At 38.4% G+C, this 23,542-nt stretch overlaps 1 protein-coding gene across 3 annotated transcripts in view; it reads left to right on the top strand.

Annotated features, from left to right (window-relative positions):
* LOC129768791 (protein spinster) overlaps positions 1 to 23,231 on the top strand; it is a 74,753-nt gene extending 51,522 nt beyond the window's left edge. The window contains exons 3-8 of one of the 3 annotated variants that reach the window (XM_055770674.1): positions 5,698 to 6,024; positions 6,501 to 6,762; positions 8,445 to 8,543; positions 21,259 to 21,538; positions 21,716 to 22,076; positions 22,356 to 23,231. In XM_055770674.1, coding sequence (XP_055626649.1) covers positions 5,698 to 6,024; positions 6,501 to 6,762; positions 8,445 to 8,543; positions 21,259 to 21,538; positions 21,716 to 21,897 — 1,150 coding nt within the window. In that variant the 3' untranslated portion in view covers positions 21,898 to 22,076; positions 22,356 to 23,231. Of the gene's footprint in view, positions 1 to 5,697; positions 6,025 to 6,083; positions 6,346 to 6,500; positions 6,763 to 8,444; positions 8,544 to 21,258; positions 21,539 to 21,715; positions 22,077 to 22,355 lie in introns of all 3 variants that reach the window. The other 2 variants (XM_055770675.1, XM_055770676.1) reach the window with 2 other exon arrangements.
* The last annotated feature ends 311 nt before the right edge of the window (positions 23,232 to 23,542 follow it).

The following is a 23,542-nucleotide window of genomic DNA, read 5'->3' as shown; positions in this document are numbered from 1 at the left end:
TTTGAAAAACTCGAACAAATAAAAATAAAAGAATATATTTCAATTGACAGCCCTTGGTGTAGTTCTACATCTCTCCGGTTATTTCCACAACTTTACCAGTGGCGTCTCGTCTACCTGTTCAAACTGTTCACAGGACAGGTATACAGTCTAAGAAAAAAAAATCAAAAAATGTCCTTGCTCTTATTACTATACATTAGGGAGCCAATGAAAATGGTCATCTCGAATTTCAAAAAGTTACCCCATAAAAATTGTTCACCACCTCGAAAAAACACCCCATGCAAAATATCAGCTCAATCGGACTTAAGGGAGAGTGGCGCAAAGCGGTCAAAGTTTGAGTTTTTTGTAAATCGAAAAACCACCCAAGGGGGAGGTAAAAGAAATCGATGTTATCGAAAAAAAATGTTGATGCCAAAAGTCTTGTTTCAAACGCCTAGATCTAGTGTCATCTCGAAAAAAAAATTTTTTGGTCAAAAATCGACACTCTGGGACTTTTTCCGAATACGAGACGAAACGTATGGTTTTGGGTGACAATAAAAATAGTTATCTCGATTTTTCATTCGGAACTTGCTGCGAAATGTTGATTTGCACGATAATATATATGCCGCCTATAGACGACACTCGTACACACTGGTCATCGCGCGGATGTCTCCTATAGACGACGCTCGTAGCGAAAGGGTTAAAACTATTGGCACTTAGATAACTGAGTGCCCGTGCGAACAATAAAATTGCTTTCTAATGAATTTCGGCTCCGGTGACGCTAAAACGTAAGTACCAAACTATTTCATAAAAACGTGTCCTGTTTCTTGGTTTGGCCTTTCTTCCTGAAAGGCGTATGCCGTAAAAAAATTGCCTTTCCAGAAGTAGTTTAGATATATTTGACATAAATCCACAAAGTTTGAGTTGATGACAGGGTGCTGTCAATCCCATATATGAGCTCAATCAAGTAAAGACACTTCGAAGTATATAGCTGCTATTTCTTCAAATCGAGTACTAAGTCAGCTCTTGGAATTTTGATTATATTGATTATATTGAACATACCCATCTCGGAAGACTCGTAATCATGAGTCTTCCGAGATGTGTATGTTCAATATAATCAATATAATCAAAATTCCAAGAGCTGACAAGAGCATTGACACAAATTCTGCGCATGGTGTTTGCAGTTGAAGATGAAGATTTTGATAAAATTCAACAATTTGGAATTTTGACGCCTTACTACACATTCTTAACCCTCCTATACCCGCGCATACGGTCTGACAGACCGAGAATCTATGAGAGAATCTATTGATGTATATTGAAACTGAATGGAGTTAAAGAAAAAATATTTTTTGGAGTTTTTTCATTCAATTATATCTTTTTCTTTAAATAAATACCAATAACGCCTAAAAATAAACAATAGTAATGTTACAGAGACACGCACAGTCTGTGAGTATACGAGTTACGATTTTGCGCGCGAGTACAGGAGAGTTAATATCAAATCAGAAAATGGTTTTATGAAGTCGTTTAAACATTGATAACTTTTTTTACGACAAACGGATTTTGATGATTTGCATATCAATCGAATCGGAATCTCTAAGGTTTGTTCGATATGGTGTACATTACGATTTCCTTATCCTTAAATAATTTAAATTCACAAAAGTTGAAACCATTTTTCTATTTCCATACCTTTGTTCTGAACATTTCTGTGCTTCTCTTTCCATACGGTCAATAACGAGCCACAAATGAGGCACGTGAGGAACATTTTTATATGTCACTGCTTATCAATCGCGCGTAAATAGTTCGTTTGAAAGGCAAATGCAGCGCTTGCACTACGGAGAAATTGAGGAAATATTACAACTGAACTGTTTGAGTACGGGGCAAATTTTGTGAGCATATGCCAAAAATCCGGATGAGTTAGGGTATATTCAAAAAATACTAGATAACTGATTAGGTCACAAAAGTAGTGTTGAAGTTAAAAAAAACATAAAAAGTGGAGTTCATAAAATTTATAAACATTAACAATTTCATTCACAATTATAGTTTGCTGCACAAAGCGCGTGAAGTCCTCTTTTGCAAATTGAGCAAAGTAGATTTGATCTTTTCACTTTTTGTCCTTTTTACTATTACATTCTACACATTGTCCTCGATTTCGCCCTGATAGCTTTAGAGGCGCTTTTCAAAAAACTCTTAGATCTATCAACGACCGACGCACAATGAGGATGTTATACAACATGTATAGTGAACGTCGTACTGAACACAACTTCTTTATTGCATGTAGTTTATCCATTCGTCTGCGACAGTACCGCTTGTTCAAACGTAATGTTTTTGAAGATTCGGAATGCATTTTTTTTATCCCATTTGTTTATTTCAGGCTCATTAGCATTGTAGCTGTAACAGGGTCGAATTTTAATCGTGTACATGTCACATGTTTATCATATCTATAATTAGCACATCACACAGTTACCATTTTTCGGCGTAATAGTATTCCTTCTATACCATTGCATATGGTACATTTACACAATAGCCATTTAGGCGTAAGAGTTTTTCCTTCTGTTCTTTCATTATCCAGTTAGACCGGACAGCGTAGACAGTTGATCATTGTTGAGTTATTAATAGAATAGCAGCCTGATGTTTCTTGCAGAGCAGAGCAGTTGTATGGATGAATCGATCTTATTTCGACCGTGGATCGATCTCCATCGCTGATGATTGTTGCGTGGACGTAGTTATTCTGTAACAACACAAAGATGGTCAATGAGGGCCCCGAATTTTGAACTAACGATCGATCGTTTACTAAGCAAACGCGCCAATGTGGTTACGGAGACTCCCCGGAATGCAATTGTTAACTAACCAATACATTGCTGCTATCGTTAAAGATTTTTTGCCCTCGTGCTGGTGATGTCGAGTATCGTCGTATTTACACAGTATGTTCAATAAATAAGGGGACTTTTAATATATAGAATAAAACACGTTTCATATTATGTTTGAAAGTTATTTTTCATTCGAAAAAGGTTGGTAAGGTCAAAAGTTGTTCATCGGACGAAGGTTTTTTGATTTCGTATGTGTGAGTGATGCTTCAGATTTAATTTGTGCTCGCGTTCACCACTCACTTTTGTGTTATGGCGTATGTAATTAGTTCTGCGTAATGCGTGTTGACATCGTACAAGTTTTAAATACAGTTTGTGAACTTATTCATAATCGAGTTTTGATTTTTTAGTTAGTGCTCCATATCGATCGTTCTTTGAAAATTTTGCTTGGTGTATACGAAGAATAGTAAATGGTGAACTTGAACTTGTGTGAGAAAAGTGTGTGTGAGAAGGAAAACCGCTCTACAAGTATGTGTTACCAATTCGCAAGTGAAGTCGATATTTATGTCTTGTCAAGTTCTTATGCGCCTGTTTGTGATGCTATTTGAAATAAGAACTATGGAAACAAACGAATTCTTCATTGAATTATGAATGTATGCAGTGGGGATAAAAAGTGATAAAAAGATTCTCGAGAGCAGAATAATGCGTAGGAAACAACTAGGCATCCTTATTGAGCGATTTTCTTTTAATCATAAAATAGAAAAAAGCTCAAGTTTACTCGCATCAGTGCGAACAGTCACAGAATAACTAAAAGATTTTATGTGATTGACTCGACTATGACAGGCTTTGAGGGCGTGGAATATTACTACTGCAAATGATTCTGGTGGTAATCATTGCAAGTGAATACCGTGCGAAAAAATGTTTGTTTTTATATAATTTTCACTTGAATTTCAAGATGATGCTCTGGTCAAGAGAAGATATATATTTTTTTTATTTCAGTTTATTCTGTTTTGTGGTTTTCTTTTATATTTCTCGGTATGTAGTATGTAGTCGGTTCGGTTCGTAATAAAACAGTTCATTAATAGCAAATAAACGCACAAAGAATCGCGAAATATGTAGCCGATCTGGTTTTTCATACAGAAGTTATTTGGTGTCCTTTTAGATTGCCGAAAGAAATCTCGGTGTACTCAATGTTATTTATACGCGGAAGTTTCGGATGCCAATATGAGTGAGTTCGAGTAAGAAATTGATAAGAAATATAACAACTGCAGGCAGCAACCAAAGTAATTTAGAATTCACTACAGGTGTGCTACATTTTTAATATCGTACATCAATTTTGTGAATTTAACTATCACACAAATCTGTTTCTTCATCAAAAATTCACAAACTTTTTTGGTTTTGTGAGGTGGTGCATTATCATGCAATAAAAACAGCAGTTTCCCTTCTGGATATTCAGGTCTAACAGGAACAATTTTTGACCACAAACGATGTAAAACTTGTGAATAGTATAGTAATAGAATCGTAGAACGTGATGTCTTGATTCAGGATCATATTTAAAGCACCATGTTTCGTCATCAGTTATGATTGAATCAAGTAAATCTGGATCGTTTTCAGCTGTTGATGTCTTTACAATGCTCAAAACGAGCGATTTCTTGGTCTTCATTTAATTGATGTGGAACAAAGCGTGCACAGACCCTTCTTTTACCCAAATCATCAGTTAAAATTGTCCAAATAGTACCAGTAGATGAATTTAATTCTTCAGTCAACAGTCAACAGTGAAATATCCGTCAACAGCAATGATTTCGCGGACTTTTTCCCCCAATTCAGCACGATTCCTTCCTTCTAGACGACCAGGTCTTTCATCATCATTCAAATCATCACGACCATTTTAAAATCGTTCAAACCACTTATGAACTTTTGAACGAGCTAAACAATCATCACCATACACTATTTGCATCAATTCTTACGTCTCACTAAATGTTTTTTCAAGTTTAAAACAAAATTTAATGTATGCTGTTTGTTCCATTGTATTTTTACGACACAAGCACAAAACATACTGTTATTAAAAAGGGCGTAACTTTTTGACCTGTCAACCGATTTACATAAAGTTGGCTGCGTTTGAAAGGTGAGACCTTTACTTTTCTAATGTTATCAACGTTCAACAGAGATGGTGTTAGGTGTTCCATGATTTGAATAAAAGGCCCCTTATTTATTGAACATACTGTGTTTTATGTCATACAGATGAAGGTGATGCTGTTAGTAGTAGTGCTAGTAGAAGCGATGCTGGAATGAATGGTCTGAGCGGAAGAGTTGCGGGTCAAATCAGCATGTGTGTGGAAGCAGACATCCTAATATACATCTTTCTCGCTCCAGGCGGTATGAAATTGAATCGACTGTCTCTGTGTACATGCAACTAGTACTCACAACCATACGCTCGATCCACTTACTGAAGCCCAAAGACTAGTTTACAATTACTGCTTGTTCGTGACAGCCTTCTTGCGAGCCTCAGGACAGCTGACTCGGGTAAACCGAATACATTTATCGCTCTGATTAAGCTGCCACAATCTATGGCTATATTTCGTAGTCCTGCGTCAACAATACGGTCTTGTCCTGAACGTAACCCTCTATATATATTTTTCATTGAGTAAACCATGTAACAATGGTTTCTGTTGTAGACATGTTTTCTGTGTGACCTCTGTAGCATTAGTCAATGAATAGTTTTTTTAAAAGGTAGAGGTAGAGGTTCAGATCGTCATCATACATACTGATGGAAATAATACAACGTACATAAATATTCGCATCAGGTATTAAGAGGCGTCAAAAATGCTTATCATCTATTAACAACACAATCAGTAATTCAATAATCTTCCGAGTGAAATATTGTTAACGTCTGGAATATGTTCAATTTATCCCGCAGATATATCGTCGGATCGGAAACGGCAAAGTTTTTCGGTAGCTGGGCATACGCGCTGCGAGTTACCCCGTTGCTCGGCATCATCGCAGTAGTGCTTATAGCGATGCTAGAAGACCCCGAGCGAGGCCAGAGCGAAGGATCACATCAAATGGAAGTCACGTCCTACCGGGAGGATATCAAGGCAATCGTCCGGAATCCATCGTTCATGCTATCCACCGCTGGATTCACCTGCGTCGCATTTGTTGCCGGTGCCCTAGCATGGTGGGGACCCAAGTTCATCTATCTAGGGCTGGTATCGCAGCCGGGCAATGAAAACATCACGCTGAACGAGTAAGTACTCGCTACGTGATATGCGATCTTTTCTAGGATAACACCTCTTTCCATTGAAGTGTATCGTTCAGGTTCGGTATCATCGCTATGTCTGCAGGAGCGTTCGGCGTACCATTGGGGGCTTATGTGGCTCGAACACTTCGAGTGTGGTATCCATCCTGCGATCCACTGATTTGCGCCGCCGGCCTATTTTGCAGTGCTCCCCTTGTTTTTCTAGCTCTGGTCGCCGTGAAGTATAGCGGCTCGTGGTGTTTTTCTCTAGTTTTCTTTGCTGAGATTTCCTTGAACCTTACCTGGTCGATCGTGGCCGACATGTTACTGGTAAGCGGACTAGACGCAGTATAATTCACAGAGGATCGCGTCGCACAAGGATCTGTTTTCATCGATGATTTTGCACAAATTTTTACATTTTTACACGTAGATGTTCATAATATTTTTAACCTCTTGTCTCTCTTCTTTCCATTTTTTGAATGTAGCGTTTCGTTCACATTCGGAGCCATCACAATGACCACCGGTATAATTGGTGTTCCACTTGGATCGTACCTGTCTCAACGCTTCAATCGCAAATATCCGCGGGCGGATGCGTACATCTGTGCACTCGGATTGATCCTGAGCGCTCCGCTGCTGGCCGGCGGGATGCTCATGGTCACGGCAAACACAACTTTAGCATACGTTTTAGTATTTTTCGGAGAATTAGCACTGAATCTCAATTGGGCAATTGTAGCGGATATTTTACTGGTAAGAATCCACGTTTAGTGGCGGTCTGTGTCGCAAATATTCTCCTGCAAATCGGTGAGAGGATCTGTGTGAATCTTATTTTCCCGGCGCACTTCGCAATTGACCAAAAAATACGCACATCCAAACGAGTTGGTGGTAGTACTCTGTTAGCCCCAGGAATCACACGCAAACCTATATACTATGCCATAGTTTTTGATTTCAATGCATTTGCGTCAAGTTGTTGGTTCAGGATTATATGCAGATACCCTTAGTTTTCTGTTTCTTCGTGTTGCTTCATTTCTGTTGGTGGATTGGTCAAACTAATTCTTTGCTTTTTCTGTGATTTCATGTTGTAAAAAAAAATTTTTTCTAAAGCTTAACTAACCCAATAACTTTCTAGACTTATGAGTCAAGTATAAACTGCCTACAAGATCATCGATATTACAAATCATGTATCACCAAAGGTAATCGGACATCTTTGTAATTCTTATACGTACGTGTTTATTCTGTGGATTGAACGAATATCACTCATGATTTCTTGTTACACCTGCAACATCATCCGTGAAGATTGAGTACGGCACTGCAATTTATAATATCGAGAAGAGAAATGGACGTATCGCACAACACTTTAAAATCATACGAGCGAACCGTACATAAACCCTTTCCTCTCTTCCACCTGACGACATGTAACCGAACGATCGAAATCGCATGTTCGCACCGGCCGGCGCCAAAATGCTCGTTCCCATTCAAGCCAACACTCACACGGACACACCTAATGTGTCTGCTTGTTTGTGAGTCGCGGCCAAGCCTCGTTGCACCTAAAGAGCTATATTTATTTTACGGGTGAAATCACCAACCAAGAAGAACTTCAAACACTCATTTCCGGACCTTTTCCGATGTACACCGGCAGTCTGTGTTTCGAGAAAACATGCAAACGGAAGTATGTAGAAGAGAAATGATGATTTGCAAACACTGAATAGTTATCAGAATTCATGCAAAATTGAGTCAGTTCACTCAATCAAATTGAATTGTTTCACCAAACGCCACAGACAATTAAAGCAACTGAGCACAGTCGAACGATTTTAGTTCACATCCATCCATGCACGCTTTTTTGTTAATTCAAGACGCCCCTCCACACCAAGTATTTAATCTACACGCCCCTGTGACACTTGTTCAGTTTTGCTTGCTCCACCGTTTTTTGTCACACGATAGCCATTCCCCGAATGCATTCAAACCTTTTGTAAGGTATCCCATACAATTAGCTCAAATTGAGATACAATCAATTCAGTGTTAGTAATAAGATTTCTTTGATAAATATTAAACTTAATATGCTCGTTGTACTGCAACTATCCCGCGAGATATTTGCTTTTGCAGTAGTAAACCTAAATTGGATTCAATACCGTACTAACAAATGTTAGATTCACCCACACCTAACACATCTACCCTAAATCGGCATTTTCTGTTTTGTTTCTTTTTTAACACTCAATGACAACTAGCGTCATCTGTTGATCAGTAGCCTAGCACATTACCATTTCACTGAACCCATATCATTACCATTGTAGCAAACTGTGCGTGTGACCCTCTGTGAGAATATTTGCACACTAGCGGGAGTGGGAGACAGATGAAAATATGTGTCAGTACTAACGAAGTTGTATTTTGTTTTTGTTTTTCGATTTTTTTCACACTAACTACGTTTCCCACAGTATGTTGTCGTGCCAACGCGCCGGTCTACAGCGGAAGCTTTCCAAATCCTGATCTCACACGCTTTCGGTGATGCTGGCAGTCCTTACTTTGTTGGATTGGTAAGTACCGAACATAGGGCACTTGCACCGTTCATATGTATTAGTAATCTGTTGGGCAGGCAAAAAAGATCACTACATAGGATTTATATGGATGGACAAGATTGACCTTTGTTTAAATAATTATTTTGGCGAAATAGTTATAGAAATTACGCACTACACTATATTAATAACATGCGAATATATGTCTCTTTACCAAGCAAACCATTTGTCATGACAATTGTCATGCGAAAATGCGAAAACAGAATAGAAACTGAGAGAGGTTGGCGTCGACATCATGCCTCATACCGTATGTTTCTATTCTGTTTTCGCATTTACGCATGACAATTGTCATGACAAATGGTTTGCTTGCTCTTTACACAAAAATATTTACTTTTAGCGTTAAACCTAGGAGAAAAATAGAAATTTCTGTTATGGCTATGATCCATATCAATGTAAGCAGATTGATCATTCAAAAAGTTTCACAGAAACAATGCAAATTGCACATTACGATTGTATAGCCGGATTGTCTATAGTTTTTCAAGCAGAAATACAAGCTATTCTAACATGTACAAATATTTGTTTGACTAGAAAATACAGGTATGCCAATATCTGTATCTTCTCAGATAGCCAAGCAGCTCTTAATGCAGTAAAAGCATACACATATCAGTCAAAGCTAGTTTGAAAATGTATTTTATCCTTAAAACAACTAGCTGCTACTAACGAAGTTAACCTATACTGGGTGCCTGGTCACTGCGGTATAGAAGGTAATGAAAAAGTCGATCTCTTAGCAAGATTAGGATCTTCAACTAAATTCGTCGGGCCTGAGCCATTTTGTGGATTATCTACATCATGCATGAAATCTGAGCTCAGAACCTGGGAGATATCAATTATTGAAGCCAACTGAAGGGCTCTATCAACACCAAAACAATCAAAAATTATTCATTACACGTTGTAACAGAATAACACGCAACCTACTCAGCATGAATAAGGCAGATTTGAGTACATTAACCGATCTATTGACCGGACACTGTCCGAGAAAGTATCACCTTAAAAAAATCGGAAAACTGGCAGATGATAACTGTCGTTTCTGGAATTTCAAGCTGAGACTTCGGAACATTTACTGTGTCAATGCAGTACACTAATCACTAATTCAGCGAAGACTGCGAATTCTTGGAAAGGGCATTCTTATGCCTAACGAGATTTGGTCTGCTGAACCAAAACAGGTAAGGAACTTCATAAAGGAAGTCATACCTTCGTAGGGGATATGCAAAGTTCTCGTGCGACTATCACTTATTCCCTGAGTGATGGAACGAACTGACACTGCATACATAGCAAACTGGAGTGCACTACAATAGATCAAAGTAATGGTCGCAGTGGTACAATGCTCCTACAGAAGAAAAAACAGGAAGTGGGTTATATCTATGGTATAACCGCAATGGTGACGTAGGACTATCGTTGATTCAGTGATCATTTGTTTGAAGTTGAATCTGAATCCATTCTGAATGAATGACTAAATGAATATTTGAGGCACTTCGAAAACGAGAGCTCTTTCGCTTGCATGTTTTTATATCTGCCAAGAGGAACTGGCAGATTATTTTGCAGCAGCGATATCTTTCCGGATTCTTCTCGATAATCAGCAAATGTAAAGAGTTGCGCGCGTGTATGTGTATGTGTGTGTGTGTGTGACGGTTGCTCCGATGTCTCAAGCGGAACCAATTTTCGATGCTGGTATTCTCTCGGTCGTTTCCTCTTCTCTTAATGATAATGAATCCCTTGATCCCTCGCCGTCCAGCTCGTTCAACTCGTTCAGTAACGATGTTGTCTTGTCGATGTCCTCACGAAAAATGAATGCGTTTCACCACCACAATATCGCTTAAGTATGCTTTTTGTCCGTGACTGAATCGAAGGAAGGTGTGGTTTACGATGGAAATTTGGAAGGCAAACTAGAGGCGAATGAACTCTTTGAGTTTGAAACTTTCGGCGACTGAGCAATAATTGAAAATTATATGATTTTCGCGATGCGAAACATTTTCCATTGCGCGCGCGAACTGTATTCGATACGAAAATATTTTACTGATGGGGGAGAATAATCTTCAGATGCTTTCCTGCTAATTAGTTGCACTTGATTGAAAAATCACAAAACCAAATGTATTCGATCGCAGCAGTACTATGTGGATAGAAAACATTAAAATAAACTCTTCCGCTTGAACATAATTTTCAATTCCAAGGGAACTGGCAGATTATTTAGCAGTAACGATGACATCATTCCGGATTCTTCTCGAAGTCCACCACCAGTGGTTAATGCTAACTTGATAACCACCTGTTAATTGCACTTGATTGTAAAATCACAAAACCAACTGTATTTGGTTGCAGTTTTACATGGATAGGAAACATTAAAATAAACTTTTTCACGTGAATGTATTTTTCAATTCCCAGGGAAACTGGCAGATTATTTTTCAGCAACGATTGAACCTTTCCGGAATTTTCTCGATGCTGAATGGCATCCAAACGAAAAAACAGGAAGTGGGTTATATCTATGGTATAACCGCAATGGTGACGTAGGACTATCGTTGATTCAGTGATCATTTGTTTGAAGTTGAATCTGAATCCATTCTGAATGAATGACTAAATGAATATTTGAGGCACTTCGAAAACGAGAGCTCTTTCGCTTGCATGTTTTTATATCTGCCAAGAGGAACTGGCAGATTATTTTGCAGCAGCGATATCTTTCCGGATTCTTCTCGATAATCAGCAAATGTAAAGAGTTGCGCGCGTGTATGTGTATGTGTGTGTGTGTGTGACGGTTGCTCCGATGTCTCAAGCGGAACCAATTTTCGATGCTGGTATTCTCTCGGTCGTTTCCTCTTCTCTTAATGATAATGAATCCCTTGATCCCTCGCCGTCCAGCTCGTCCAGCTCGTTCAACTCGTTCAGTAACGATGTTGTCTTGTCGATGTCCTCACGAAAAATGAATGCGTTTCACCACCACAATATCGCTTAAGTATGCTTTTTGTCCGTGACTGAATCGAAGGAAGGTGTGGTTTACGATGGAAATTTGGAAGGCAAACTAGAGGCGAATGAACTCTTTGAGTTTGAAACTTTCGGCGACTGAGCAATAATTGAAAATTATATGATTTTCGCGATGCGAAACATTTTCCATTGCGCGCGCGAACTGTATTCGATACGAAAATATTTTACTGATGGGGGAGAATAATCTTCAGATGCTTTCCTGCTAATTAGTTGCACTTGATTGAAAAATCACAAAACCAAATGTATTCGATCGCAGCAGTACTATGTGGATAGAAAACATTAAAATAAACTCTTCCGCTTGAACATAATTTTCAATTCCAAGGGAACTGGCAGATTATTTAGCAGTAACGATGACATCATTCCGGATTCTTCTCGAAGTCCACCACCAGTGGTTAATGCTAACTTGATAACCACCTGTTAATTGCACTTGATTGTAAAATCACAAAACCAACTGTATTTGGTTGCAGTTTTACATGGATAGGAAACATTAAAATAAACTTTTTCACGTGAATGTATTTTTCAATTCCCAGGGAAACTGGCAGATTATTTTTCAGCAACGATTGAACCTTTCCGGAATTTTCTCGATGCTGAATGGCATCCAAACGAAAAAAAATCCGTGCTTGTATGTGTGTGTGTGGCGGCTGCTTCGATGTCTTCCCGGGGATCCGTTTATCGATGCTGATACTCTCTTGGTCACCTTCTCTTATCCTCCTCCTGCCTCCTGGCTTTTCTGCCCTACCTCACAGTTCCAAACAAACTGCATGTCTTTCAGGTTAGGTCAAGCTAGGTAATGAATCGCTCGATCCCTTGATTCCTCGCCGAAAAAGAATAATTTTCAGAAGCTTTCCTGTTAATTGCGATCGATTGAAAAATCACAAAACCAAATGTATTTGGTTGCATTGTGATATGGATAGAAAACATTCAAATAAACTCTTTCTCATCAATGTATTTTTCAATTCCCAGGGGAACTGACAGAGTATTTTTCAGCAACGATTAGTTCTTTCCCGATTTTCCTCGATACTCGAAGCCCACCAGTGGTTAATGCTAACTCGATAACCACCTGTTAATAGCACTTAATTGAAAAATATTTGGTCACAGTGTTACATGGATAGAAAACATTAAAATGAACTCTTTCGCATGAATATATTTTTCAGTTTTCAGGGGAACTGGCAGATTATTTTTCAACAACGATTGAATCTTTCCGGAAATTTCTCGATGCTGAATGGCACCCAAACGAAAATAGTTCCGCGCGTGTATGTGTGTGTGTGTTGGCTGCTCGCATGTTTCAAGCGGAACCGTTTGTGGCATCACTCTCCTCCTGATGGATTCCCTTTCGGCCTAAGGTGCACAAACAGGCTCTTGGTGACACCGTTCATCCGCGCTTTCATGATAAACGAAGAACTTCACCACAACAGCGACAACATGCTCCAATCGCTGTTCAATTAGAACTGAGTGGATTTCCGAGCGGCGCTCGCTTATATACCGATTGGTGATTTCAATAGCCTGTTTTGAAAGCAATTTTAAGACTATTGAAACAAGTTTTTGGATCAAAAAGTAACAGGTATATAACGCGTAGACATTTTATCTTTCGAATGAAGTGTTAATCATACCATTTCGTTCAACTGTTTAGGAGCTATTAACGCTCAAAATCTCGGTCTCCGGCGTAACGCTTTCGTTTTCGAAACTTTGATTTTACACCCCGGTATAGAAATGAAAGACGTAGTCCTACGTCAAAAAATCCGTGCTTGTATGTGTGTGTGTGGCGGCTGCTTCGATGTCTTCCCGGGGATCCGTTTATCGATGCTGATACTCTCTTGGTCACCTTCTCTTATCCTCCTCCTGCCTCCTGGCTTTTCTGCCCTACCTCACAGTTCCAAACAAACTGCATGTCTTTCAGGTTAGGTCAAGCTAGGTAATGAATCGCTCGATCCCTTGATTCCTCGCCGAAAAAGAATAATTTTCAGAAGCTTTCCTGTTAATTGCGATCGATTGAAAAATCACAAAACCAAATGTATTTGGTTGCATTGTGATATGGATAGAAAACATTCAAATAAACTCTTTCTCATCAATGTATTTTTCAATTCCCAGGGGAACTGACAGAGTATTTTTCAGCAACGATTAGTTCTTTCCCGATTTTCCTCGATACTCGAAGCCCACCAGTGGTTAATGCTAACTCGATAACCACCTGTTAATAGCACTTAATTGAAAAATATTTGGTCACAGTGTTACATGGATAGAAAACATTAAAATGAACTCTTTCGCATGAATATATTTTTCAGTTTTCAGGGGAACTGGCAGATTATTTTTCAACAACGATTGAATCTTTCCGGAAATTTCTCGATGCTGAATGGCACCCAAACGAAAATAGTTCCGCGCGTGTATGTGTGTGTGTGTTGGCTGCTCGCATGTTTCAAGCGGAACCGTTTGTGGCATCACTCTCCTCCTGATGGATTCCCTTTCGGCCTAAGGTGCACAAACAGGCTCTTGGTGACACCGTTCATCCGCGCTTTCATGATAAACGAAGAACTTCACCACAACAGCGACAACATGCTCCAATCGCTGTTCAATTAGAACTGAGTGGATTTCCGAGCGGCGCTCGCTTATATACCGATTGGTGATTTCAATAGCCTGTTTTGAAAGCAATTTTAAGACTATTGAAACAAGTTTTTGGATCAAAAAGTAACAGGTATATAACGCGTAGACATTTTATCTTTCGAATGAAGTGTTAATCATACCATTTCGTTCAACTGTTTAGGAGCTATTAACGCTCAAAATCTCGGTCTCCGGCGTAACGCTTTCGTTTTCGAAACTTTGATTTTACACCCCGGTATAGAAATGAAAGACGTAGTCCTACGTCAAAAAGAAAATCCATCAATTGGCTAATTCATAGAAAATACAAAGAAGCATTCGAACGTGAGCTCGAGCCTCTGTGTCTTGAAGCTAGGTCTTCTTCTTCTTCTTCAGTGGCACTAACGTTCCTAGAGGAACTTCGCCGTCTCAACGTAGTATTACTTGCGTCATTTTTATTAGTACTTAGTTGAGATTTCTATGCCAAATAACACGCCTTGAATGCATTCTGAGTGGCAAGCTCTAGAATACGCGCGATCACAGTGCAAGTCGGAGGAAATTTCTTTGACGAAAAACTCCCCCGACCAGAACGGGAATCGAACCCGAACCCCCGGCATGTTAGTTATGACGCTAACCACTCGGCCACGGGAGCACCAAGCTAGGTCTGAACATGCTTATAATCCATTCCTGTTATTTCTTCGATTCAAAGAGGCGAATGAACTCTCAGAGTTTAAAGTCTCTCTAATTCAATACCTTCCTTCCCTTCTTCGATTCAAATCTAGTGGGAAAGTCGCTAAATGAACATCGCGAAATAGGTGCTAGTAAGTTAAGCAATATGCGTCACACAAGAGCTCTTGTTCGGTAAATAGCTTGCTTAACTCTTTCACAAAGTTCATGTTAGCTCTATGAAATATTTTGCGCTAATAGAAAGATCGCAACTATATTGAAATCATCTACAAGAACGTCGATTGATAATGAATCCGCTTCTGCTGCACAGAAGCTACGAATGTAAACAAATGATGTTTGCATGTATGTGTAGCAAGAGCCCTATTGTATTAGTTTTGGAGCTTTCGGGCGCATCTATATGAGGAGCGAGAAAAATGTATTGAATGTTCTTATAAGATAAGACTAGTGTAATACTCGTTAAAAAGAAACCGATGAGGGACTTAAAGTAAAGTAAAGATGTACCTTCCTTCATATTAGCACGCCCAGAGGCAATTTAGAATTGTAAAAAATGTTTTTTCAATACATTATAAGGCCGTGGTGACTATATTGCCACCCAATTGAATACATATGAGGTGAGGGAGTAGGTAGCAGGGCTCGGCATAGTCATAGTCAACTGAGGATAGTCAGCTGACTATCTGACTGACTATATCCGTATTCAATCGGAAATGACTTTTGGCTTCTTCGCGCAGTTTCTTCCCCAAAACGACCAAACAAGTTTTCGTTCCTCTTTATATGGACGTAAAAATAAGGTTGCGTACGCGGGTATAAAATCAGTGTCAGGGGGAAATAGAAGTGTAGATTGAAGTCAGTTGGATGAAGAGGCAGATTTGTATTGATTAGTCGAGTCAGTTAAAATAACCACTGGTTGGACTAGTTCACCAGTCATCCTCGCTAATCAACGCTAGTCAATTCATTTTCTAGTCAAGTCACTTTTTTTTGTGTGCGACTGCCGAAGCAGTTCTAGTCGAAGCGAAGCTACTGATAGTAGAGTCGGTTTTCATTTTTCCCCTCGAAGATTTCGGGCCCTGGTAGGCGAAGTATATTTGAATTGGTAGACAAATTATGGTATTTGCAGAAACAAAACAATGTTAGAAAAAAATCCCGGTTTCATCATTTTAGAAACCAAATCATGAAATCTTGTAACTGATTGTTTTTTAAAAAATGAAATTTTTTTGTGACTTACTTTCATCATTAAAGGAGCAAAAAGGTCCAGAGAAGAGTCGTATTCTTAGTCCTCTGGAATAGCAGTGTTTTGAATGAAATTTTGCTTAATTGTAAAATCTTTTTCCCAAGTCACATACACCGACACTGTGAGCCTTGAAAATATCATTCTACCATCGCGAAAAAAAAACCAATAGGGTAGATAGGGGCAATATGGTCCCCCTAAGAACGAAACGTCATAAACCACGTAGAAACATTTATTAATAATACTACATGTTAAAACCTCACGATTTGAAACCTTATTGACCGATGTAAATTGTATGAATAAGCTTTAACAAAGATTTATGTGGAAAATTTACACTTTTAAAAATGTGTTCCAATTCCGTCGATCGAAAACACTACGGGGCAAAATGGGCCACCATGCGGGGCAATATGACCATGTTAGTGGATTCATCGTTTCGAGCATGTTTTCGATAGGAAATAACGCAAAAAGGAGGTTGCTTGTGGTGTCCGGAGAGAGAGAGAGTTGTGGGTGGTGCTTTCGAAAACCAGCCAACCAATCTATTCCAGCTATTTGCTTTTAGCTATTGGAAGGGTGAGGAATATCGTTTCTTTCGGCCAAATCATATGCCAGCTTCCGGATTTCTTTTGTCGTAACACCGTAGAACCGTTATTCCATAGCGTAAAGCAGCGCAATAAATCAGTGGAAATGTTCAGAAATAACACCAGTACGAATTGATAAAAAGAGCAGAGTAATAAATTTCGGTATGAAGCGTACAGAGCCTTTTTTGTTGAAAACTTTTCCTATATGGTTTTCGTGTTAATTAGTCAGTGTGAGATTTCTTTCAATTTATTTATGAAACAATTGATTTTGAAAACGGTTTTCACGGAGATATTTAATAAGAGTATTTCTAACACAATTGTGGGGAAATAAGTGTTATTGGTTCAATAACAAGTCCAAAAGAAGGGTGGCCCATTTCGCCCCGCCTGATCATTTTGCTGGTGAAAATGGCATACAAAAATATTACTTTTATTCATCTTTTTCGACATCATTCAACAAATGTCCACTGCACACTGTCAAATTATACTCACATTCAGTGGAACTCCAAAAAAGATCTGTTTTTAATTGATAAAAACTTGTGTCGCCTAGTTGCAAAACCGGCCAACTCCAAAAATAAAAAAAAATCAGGACAGACATCTTTCTGTAGCATCATCCTACCGGGTTTGCATCACATCATGATTTTTCAAACGCGTGTTTATAGTGAATTGATGGATATTTGTGCTGTTTTTCACCTCCAATAAGAGGAAAAATGTATCTAAGGTCTGAAAAACCGAAAAAACGAATTTCTCAAACTTGTGGAGTTGGCCGATTTTGCAACTAGGCGACACACTTGCTGAAAATTGCAATTTCACATAGACGTGGAGGGCAATTGAAATATTGACGTCTCGATGTAAAAAGTATCTATGACAGTGCATGCTATCACGCACACTACGCTCGCAAACTATACCATCTGCTCCACCTAATATTCCTGCTCATGGATTGAATCCCAGAAAAACAATTTCTTTTTCGCCGCACTTGGAATATTATTCCAATATTTTGCTCAACACGTTGAGCCCCCTCGGTCCATAGAAGCCGACATTGAGCTTTTTGATGGGAAAGCGCTGACTGACTGGAACTGACAGTTACAAAATTGAAAAATAAAAAATATATGGTTTGTTTCCGGGTCTGTTACACAACGTGACTACTTTCTAGTCGAATTTCTGACTATACTATACTATACAATAAGTATCTTTGGGAGCTGGGAGCGACACTGATATTGTGAAAATGCGCTTGAAGCGGGCTGAATGAAAAGCGCAGAAAGAACATTTCGTGGCTCAACGTGTTAACAAAAACTTCTTAAGGTATCTAGGAATACTCCATTTTTTTAGGGCTGCTAAAAATATTTATATTAATTTGTTAGTCATTTTTATGTAGAAAAATCGCGATTTAGAGCGCCGGCAGAAAATTATATTTGAATTCGTTGAAAATGCAACAAGTTGATAAATTTTTCACTGTAAACGTTCTATTTAGGATCAGCTGTGTAAGATCATGCTGTTTTTTCAATAAAATAAATGGGATTCAAATTCAATTTTTCTTTGTAATTCTATACAGCCATTCCATGCCAAACAGATATAGAGAGGTTCTCAGATTTTTGTCAAAAGTGGTAATTTTGTTCATTATCGCAAAACATTAGACCCGTATTTTTTTTATTTTTTTATTACAAATCAATTTTTTCCACTTTTTCCCAAAAATAACTGTTTTCAAGAATTCATAACTTTTCAACCACTGAACCGATTAGGATGATCGACATATCAAATTGAAGCCATTTTATTAAAAAATATCGCACTTGGAAAAAACGGATTTTATTTTCGTAATTATTGATTGTACCGGTTTTTATAGTTTTCATGGCTTTGGACTAGAGGGCGCTATATTTTTTTATATTTTTTTCTGGAAAGCTGAGGTTTTTTACATAATATATCCGAAAATCAGAGAGGTGTTATTTTTCGTTTTTGAGTTATTATTTTGCAATTTTTACATGTATTAAGTCTTCTTTCAATTCCAATTTTTTCAAAGAAGGTAAGCTTATAGGCTTCAATTTCATATGTCGATCATCTAAATCGGTTCAGTTGTTCAAATGTTATGATTTAATGCAAAGAGCCATTTTTTTATGAAAAGGGGAAAATGATTTTTCGGACCACCGATTAATTTTGGAAAATAATATCTCAAAAATCTCTGGTATCGAGAAATGTTATGTAAAAATGTTTTCAAAAAAATACAGGTCGGACTCGATTATATATAGTCGACCATTTTTTTTTTTCAACAATTATTTTCAAATCCTATACATAATCGAATCTCAAGAAAACAATTTTTTCATTAATGTATGGATGCCAAACATTAATAGAAATATAGTATTTTTGTGATTCGATTATGTATTGGATTCGAAAATTAACGTTGAAAGTGAAATTTCGATTATATGAGGGGCTTAGAATGCAAGGGGTAATTACGAAAATAAAGTCATTTTCTTGCAAATTCAATATCTTTAATATAAGGCTTAATCGTTGGCTTCAATTTGATATGTCGATCATCTAAATCGGTTCAGTGGTTCAAAAGTTATGAATTTAAAAAAAAGTCATTTTTGGGAAAAAGTGGAAAAATGGAAATGGTCACCATAACGAATAAATTAAAAAAAATACTGGTTAAATATTTTTCGATAAAGAACAAAACTACCATGGAAATTTGAGAACCACTATGTCGGTTTGGCACTAATGAGTGTATATAAAAAAATTCTTTCGTTGCACTAGAAATATTGTTTTAATTTTTGCGTAGCCAAATGCGAAATAAAGTGAGCCTACAAGGTAGCGGCAAACAGTGTTTTTGGGGATAACTCTTTATGAGGCCGTGGACACTAAGCAACGATCGATTCGTTCTGTTGTTGTTTCCATTTCCCTTCGCTCTCAAATGACGATTGAAACTGCTCGAATAATCATTCGGAAAGAATATATGCCAGTTTCATTTAACATGCGAAAGGACGCTCGCTGCATGCAATTGAAAGTTTCATTCGATATTATTTCGTCAAACTGGATTGCCCCGGACTGTCTTCTAAAAAAATGAAATTGAAAGAAGGATATGAGAACATAATTTTCGTCATACAAACGGCGCTGACAACTGATTTGACTTTGCTTTGGTGTGAAGAATGAAATAAATGAACGTGAAACGAAAAGAGCATATACATTCTGTCTAACTTCTATAAGACCACCTTGATATATTTCCTTGCAACCTTTTCCTTTCGGTTAATAACCGTGAAAAATCGTGTTGGCATACTATTTATCAAATTCTGCAGAACGGATTTCTCGATATTTTGAGTTCATCAACCGTGGTGTACTGCTTTCCCCCAGCTTAGATTCTGCGTACTAGGATTCCCCAAAGATAGGGCTAAAGTCTGAAGAGCGTGTCGGCCAATCCAATGAGTCATGTTTTTGGTTGTTAATTCATTACATAGTTTCCTTGCCGGTATGAATAGCGGCATTGTCTTGCTGGAATGTGAATTATTGCGACTATTAAATAGGGAATGAACCCTATTTAGAGCCAGCTGATTCGGCTCCTCTGGTCAAATTCACAAATGGAGATGCTTCTACTTCGGGCGAATTAAGAGTGAGTTTATTTATGTGCTTTCTCTGATTTTTATACAAAATTTATCCCTAGTTCTTGATTCTACCCTCGCCGAACAACAAAAACATTCTTTTCTATGAGCTGCCGTCAACATATTTATGGCCCTTATCTGGTGACTAAACATTTTAGACCCTTTGTTTTTGTGAAGATTTCTGTACCTGTTGGCGCGTGAGGGTGTTCATTGACTTTTCTCATTTGCCTTGGTACCAGACTCTTTTGCCTGCGTCATTCTAGTTATCCCTGCCATGTGTTCTACCTGATCCCTATCTGCTTTTCCTGTTATCGTAAACAAATTCTACGGTCGGCCCTGATTCGGGATTTCCGTCCGTAATAGCGGCGATATCTACGTACGAACGATATGAGAGAAGATTGTCAAAACATGTATGTAATCCTTGCTATTCATTTTGAAGGATGTGAAAGCTATCTTGAGTTTTAGAATCCCGCCCAAACCATGCATTTTCTTTTCAAAACAACTCAAACAACGGAAAATGTAACTGGTCTTATACAAACTTGACACTTGAAAAATACAAAAAAAAAACATTTGTTTACGCTCAGCGCTTGCACATACACATATGAAAATCATGCAGTGTATGGTAGCTACGAATACCAATACACTAGAATTAAAATTGAAGCGTTGTTTGTTTACAACAACACAAAGCAGCAAGGAAGGAAGGAAGGAAGAAGAACAGAAACATTTTTACCCTGCATGAATTTGCAGCAAGTTTAAGGACGATAGACTCATTATTGAGTGACGATATGCCAATTGAAGTGAAATCCTAAGGTCCTTCATTTCATTTGATAGTGAAAAATGAAATGAACACGAACGAAGTAAAAGCAGAAAGCAACTGTCGTGACCTCATAACAATAGATGGGATTTGTTTGTTCAAGTTCATGTAAGGGCCCGATCGAGCCAATCTTTATCGCACGATCCTTTTTGAGGAGTATTTCCGTCAAGAGTTAGTTTCTCGCTCCATGCATTTCTACAAAAACATCTTTGTCAGAAATTACAACGCTCATATTTATCTCTTTCTACTACATCAGATCTCGGAAGCCATCAAGCGATTACTACGGCTCACTGCGGCAAGCGCTGCGCTGGTATTCCCGGCTGATCTCACCAGTTACTCACAGCTTGCGGAAAATGCAACCACCACAACGACGACGTTCGCTCCTGTAGCCGAAGATTCCCCAGCCATCCAGTTCAGGGCTTTGCAGTATGCGCTCTTCTCGACGAGTTTCGTGGAAATCATCGGTGGAGTTTTCTTTCTCTTAACGGCGATGTACATTCTGCGGGATCGACGAAATGTTGAACGAGCTGTCGCAGGTAAGAAGCTGAGCCAATAATCCTCCTTGCCAAAGATTGCTTGTTAGCTGCTTTCAATATTTGCAACCCTATTTATAACGGCTACCCAAAATTACTAACCAAAAAATAAAACATACGACATTAATAAACGTGCGGCCTTAACGTCTTTGTATTCTGATTCACTAATTCGTGCATAAGGTTGTGAGCTGGAGCTTAGCGAAAGCTCATCCGGCTCGGAATCACACGACCAAACATTGACCCAAGATTCGCATAGTCACAATCACGCTCATCACCACGCTAGTCATAGTCATCCACACAGTCACCGACATCAGCAGCGATGCGCCCGTTTCCCGTCGGAAGTCGCTGCCCGCTCGTCATAACAACAACCGATTGAGATCATTTAATTAGTAGTGTCATTTGGATCCTGAAACTCGATCGGGAGTAGCAAGTGGGTCCAAGCGGAACATTTCACCCATTCTAGTAATCAAAGAGAACCAATAGTGTATCCGCGGGAGAACGCTTCTGACACACGGGTATATAAGTGTTCCCCTGCATCTAGGTTAGTGCTGGCCATTACCTTGTGTCGCTATTTTCCGTACCGAGTATGTGTCTACCTATGGTTGTCTGCAATAATTATGTTGATTTTGTTTTGGTACGCTGGTGTATATGTACGGTTTTTCATTTTACCGGATAACAACTCATTACCACAAATGCTTTGCTTTGCTCTTATTGTGTTATTTGTTTGTTTGCTTTAGTCGTCTTGTTCCATTGTCCCACATTTATATATAAATACTGAATGTATGTTTCGTTTCACTCTTTCTTTTCTCCAATCATCCAGAGAGTCAAACTGCCAGCACAAACTACATCTCCAGTTCCTCTGTTTCGGAATGATAGCAATATGTTAGCACTAGACAATACACACCACACCAGGTTTAGGATATTGTAACAGTTGGTCGTAAAATTAGGAACGAAAGTGTGCGATTAATCAATGTATATATGTAAGAATAGAGCGAGAATCGAACGTTATCTCTGTTCGATATAATACCCAAATACACAGCTTTCTTCTGTTTCATTTTCTAAAATGTTTTAGAACCAATAGTTCGGAAGTTAATCTAAGAAAAGGGAAAGTTTATATTTGCCCATAAGGACTGACGTTTAGGTTTAAGTGAAGTATGGTAAATGGTAAGACGATTTTTTTTGAGTAGATTGCCACCCGTTTCGGCGTTTATTTTGCAAATGAACTTTTAACATACCAATGGTAGCAAATAACGATGAAAAGAAGCATGCTAGGGCCACCGTGTGAATGATGATGGCGTGCGCAACAGAGAGGAATGTAGGTAGATACTATTCAGTGAGTCAATTGTAATCGACAAATCGAAATGATGAGAGAGACTGTTTCAAACTGTAACTGATGGAACCAGATATACTTCTCAACACTTATTACTAGCGTAAGAATAGAGTTGTTGTTTTTCTTCTTAATTTTCGTATTTTGTTGAAGTGTTCGTTCGAATGAAAGTATATTATAATTGATAGAAAGAGGATCGCATCACATAAACATAACGCTAAATATTTATTAATCGATTAATTAGAGGTTAGAGAATAAGACAGATCTAATCGAGAGCGATATTGAAGATCATTAAATGCTGTTGAATATTTTGTAACACACAGGTAACTGATGCAAATTATCACAGAAATAATACATTTTTCTTTTTAATTCAACACAATAAGTAATCGCTATGGATTCTTCGAAATAAATTTCCACAATTGTATTAGTATTCTGATTGTAATTTGTAGGAGATTGTTTGAAGAATCTGCTTCCAGTGAAAAAATATTGCCTGTTTAACACGTTAAGTCGTGACCGAGCTAGGAGACCGATTGCAGTCCAAGGGTCAAGGTTTCGTTATGTAACAAAATTCCATTTCTATTCTTAAATATATTCCAGGCCCCTATATGCTTGGGCCCAAACACGAGCACAGTGAGTCGTTTCGATACTCTGCTGAGTGTGTGTATCTTACTTACGATCGG

Source organism: Toxorhynchites rutilus, chromosome 2, assembly GCF_029784135.1.
Source record: "Toxorhynchites rutilus septentrionalis strain SRP chromosome 2, ASM2978413v1, whole genome shotgun sequence".
Taxonomy (NCBI): Eukaryota; Metazoa; Arthropoda; class Insecta; order Diptera; family Culicidae; genus Toxorhynchites; species Toxorhynchites rutilus.
This window is presented reverse-complemented; position numbering and strand designations above follow the sequence as displayed.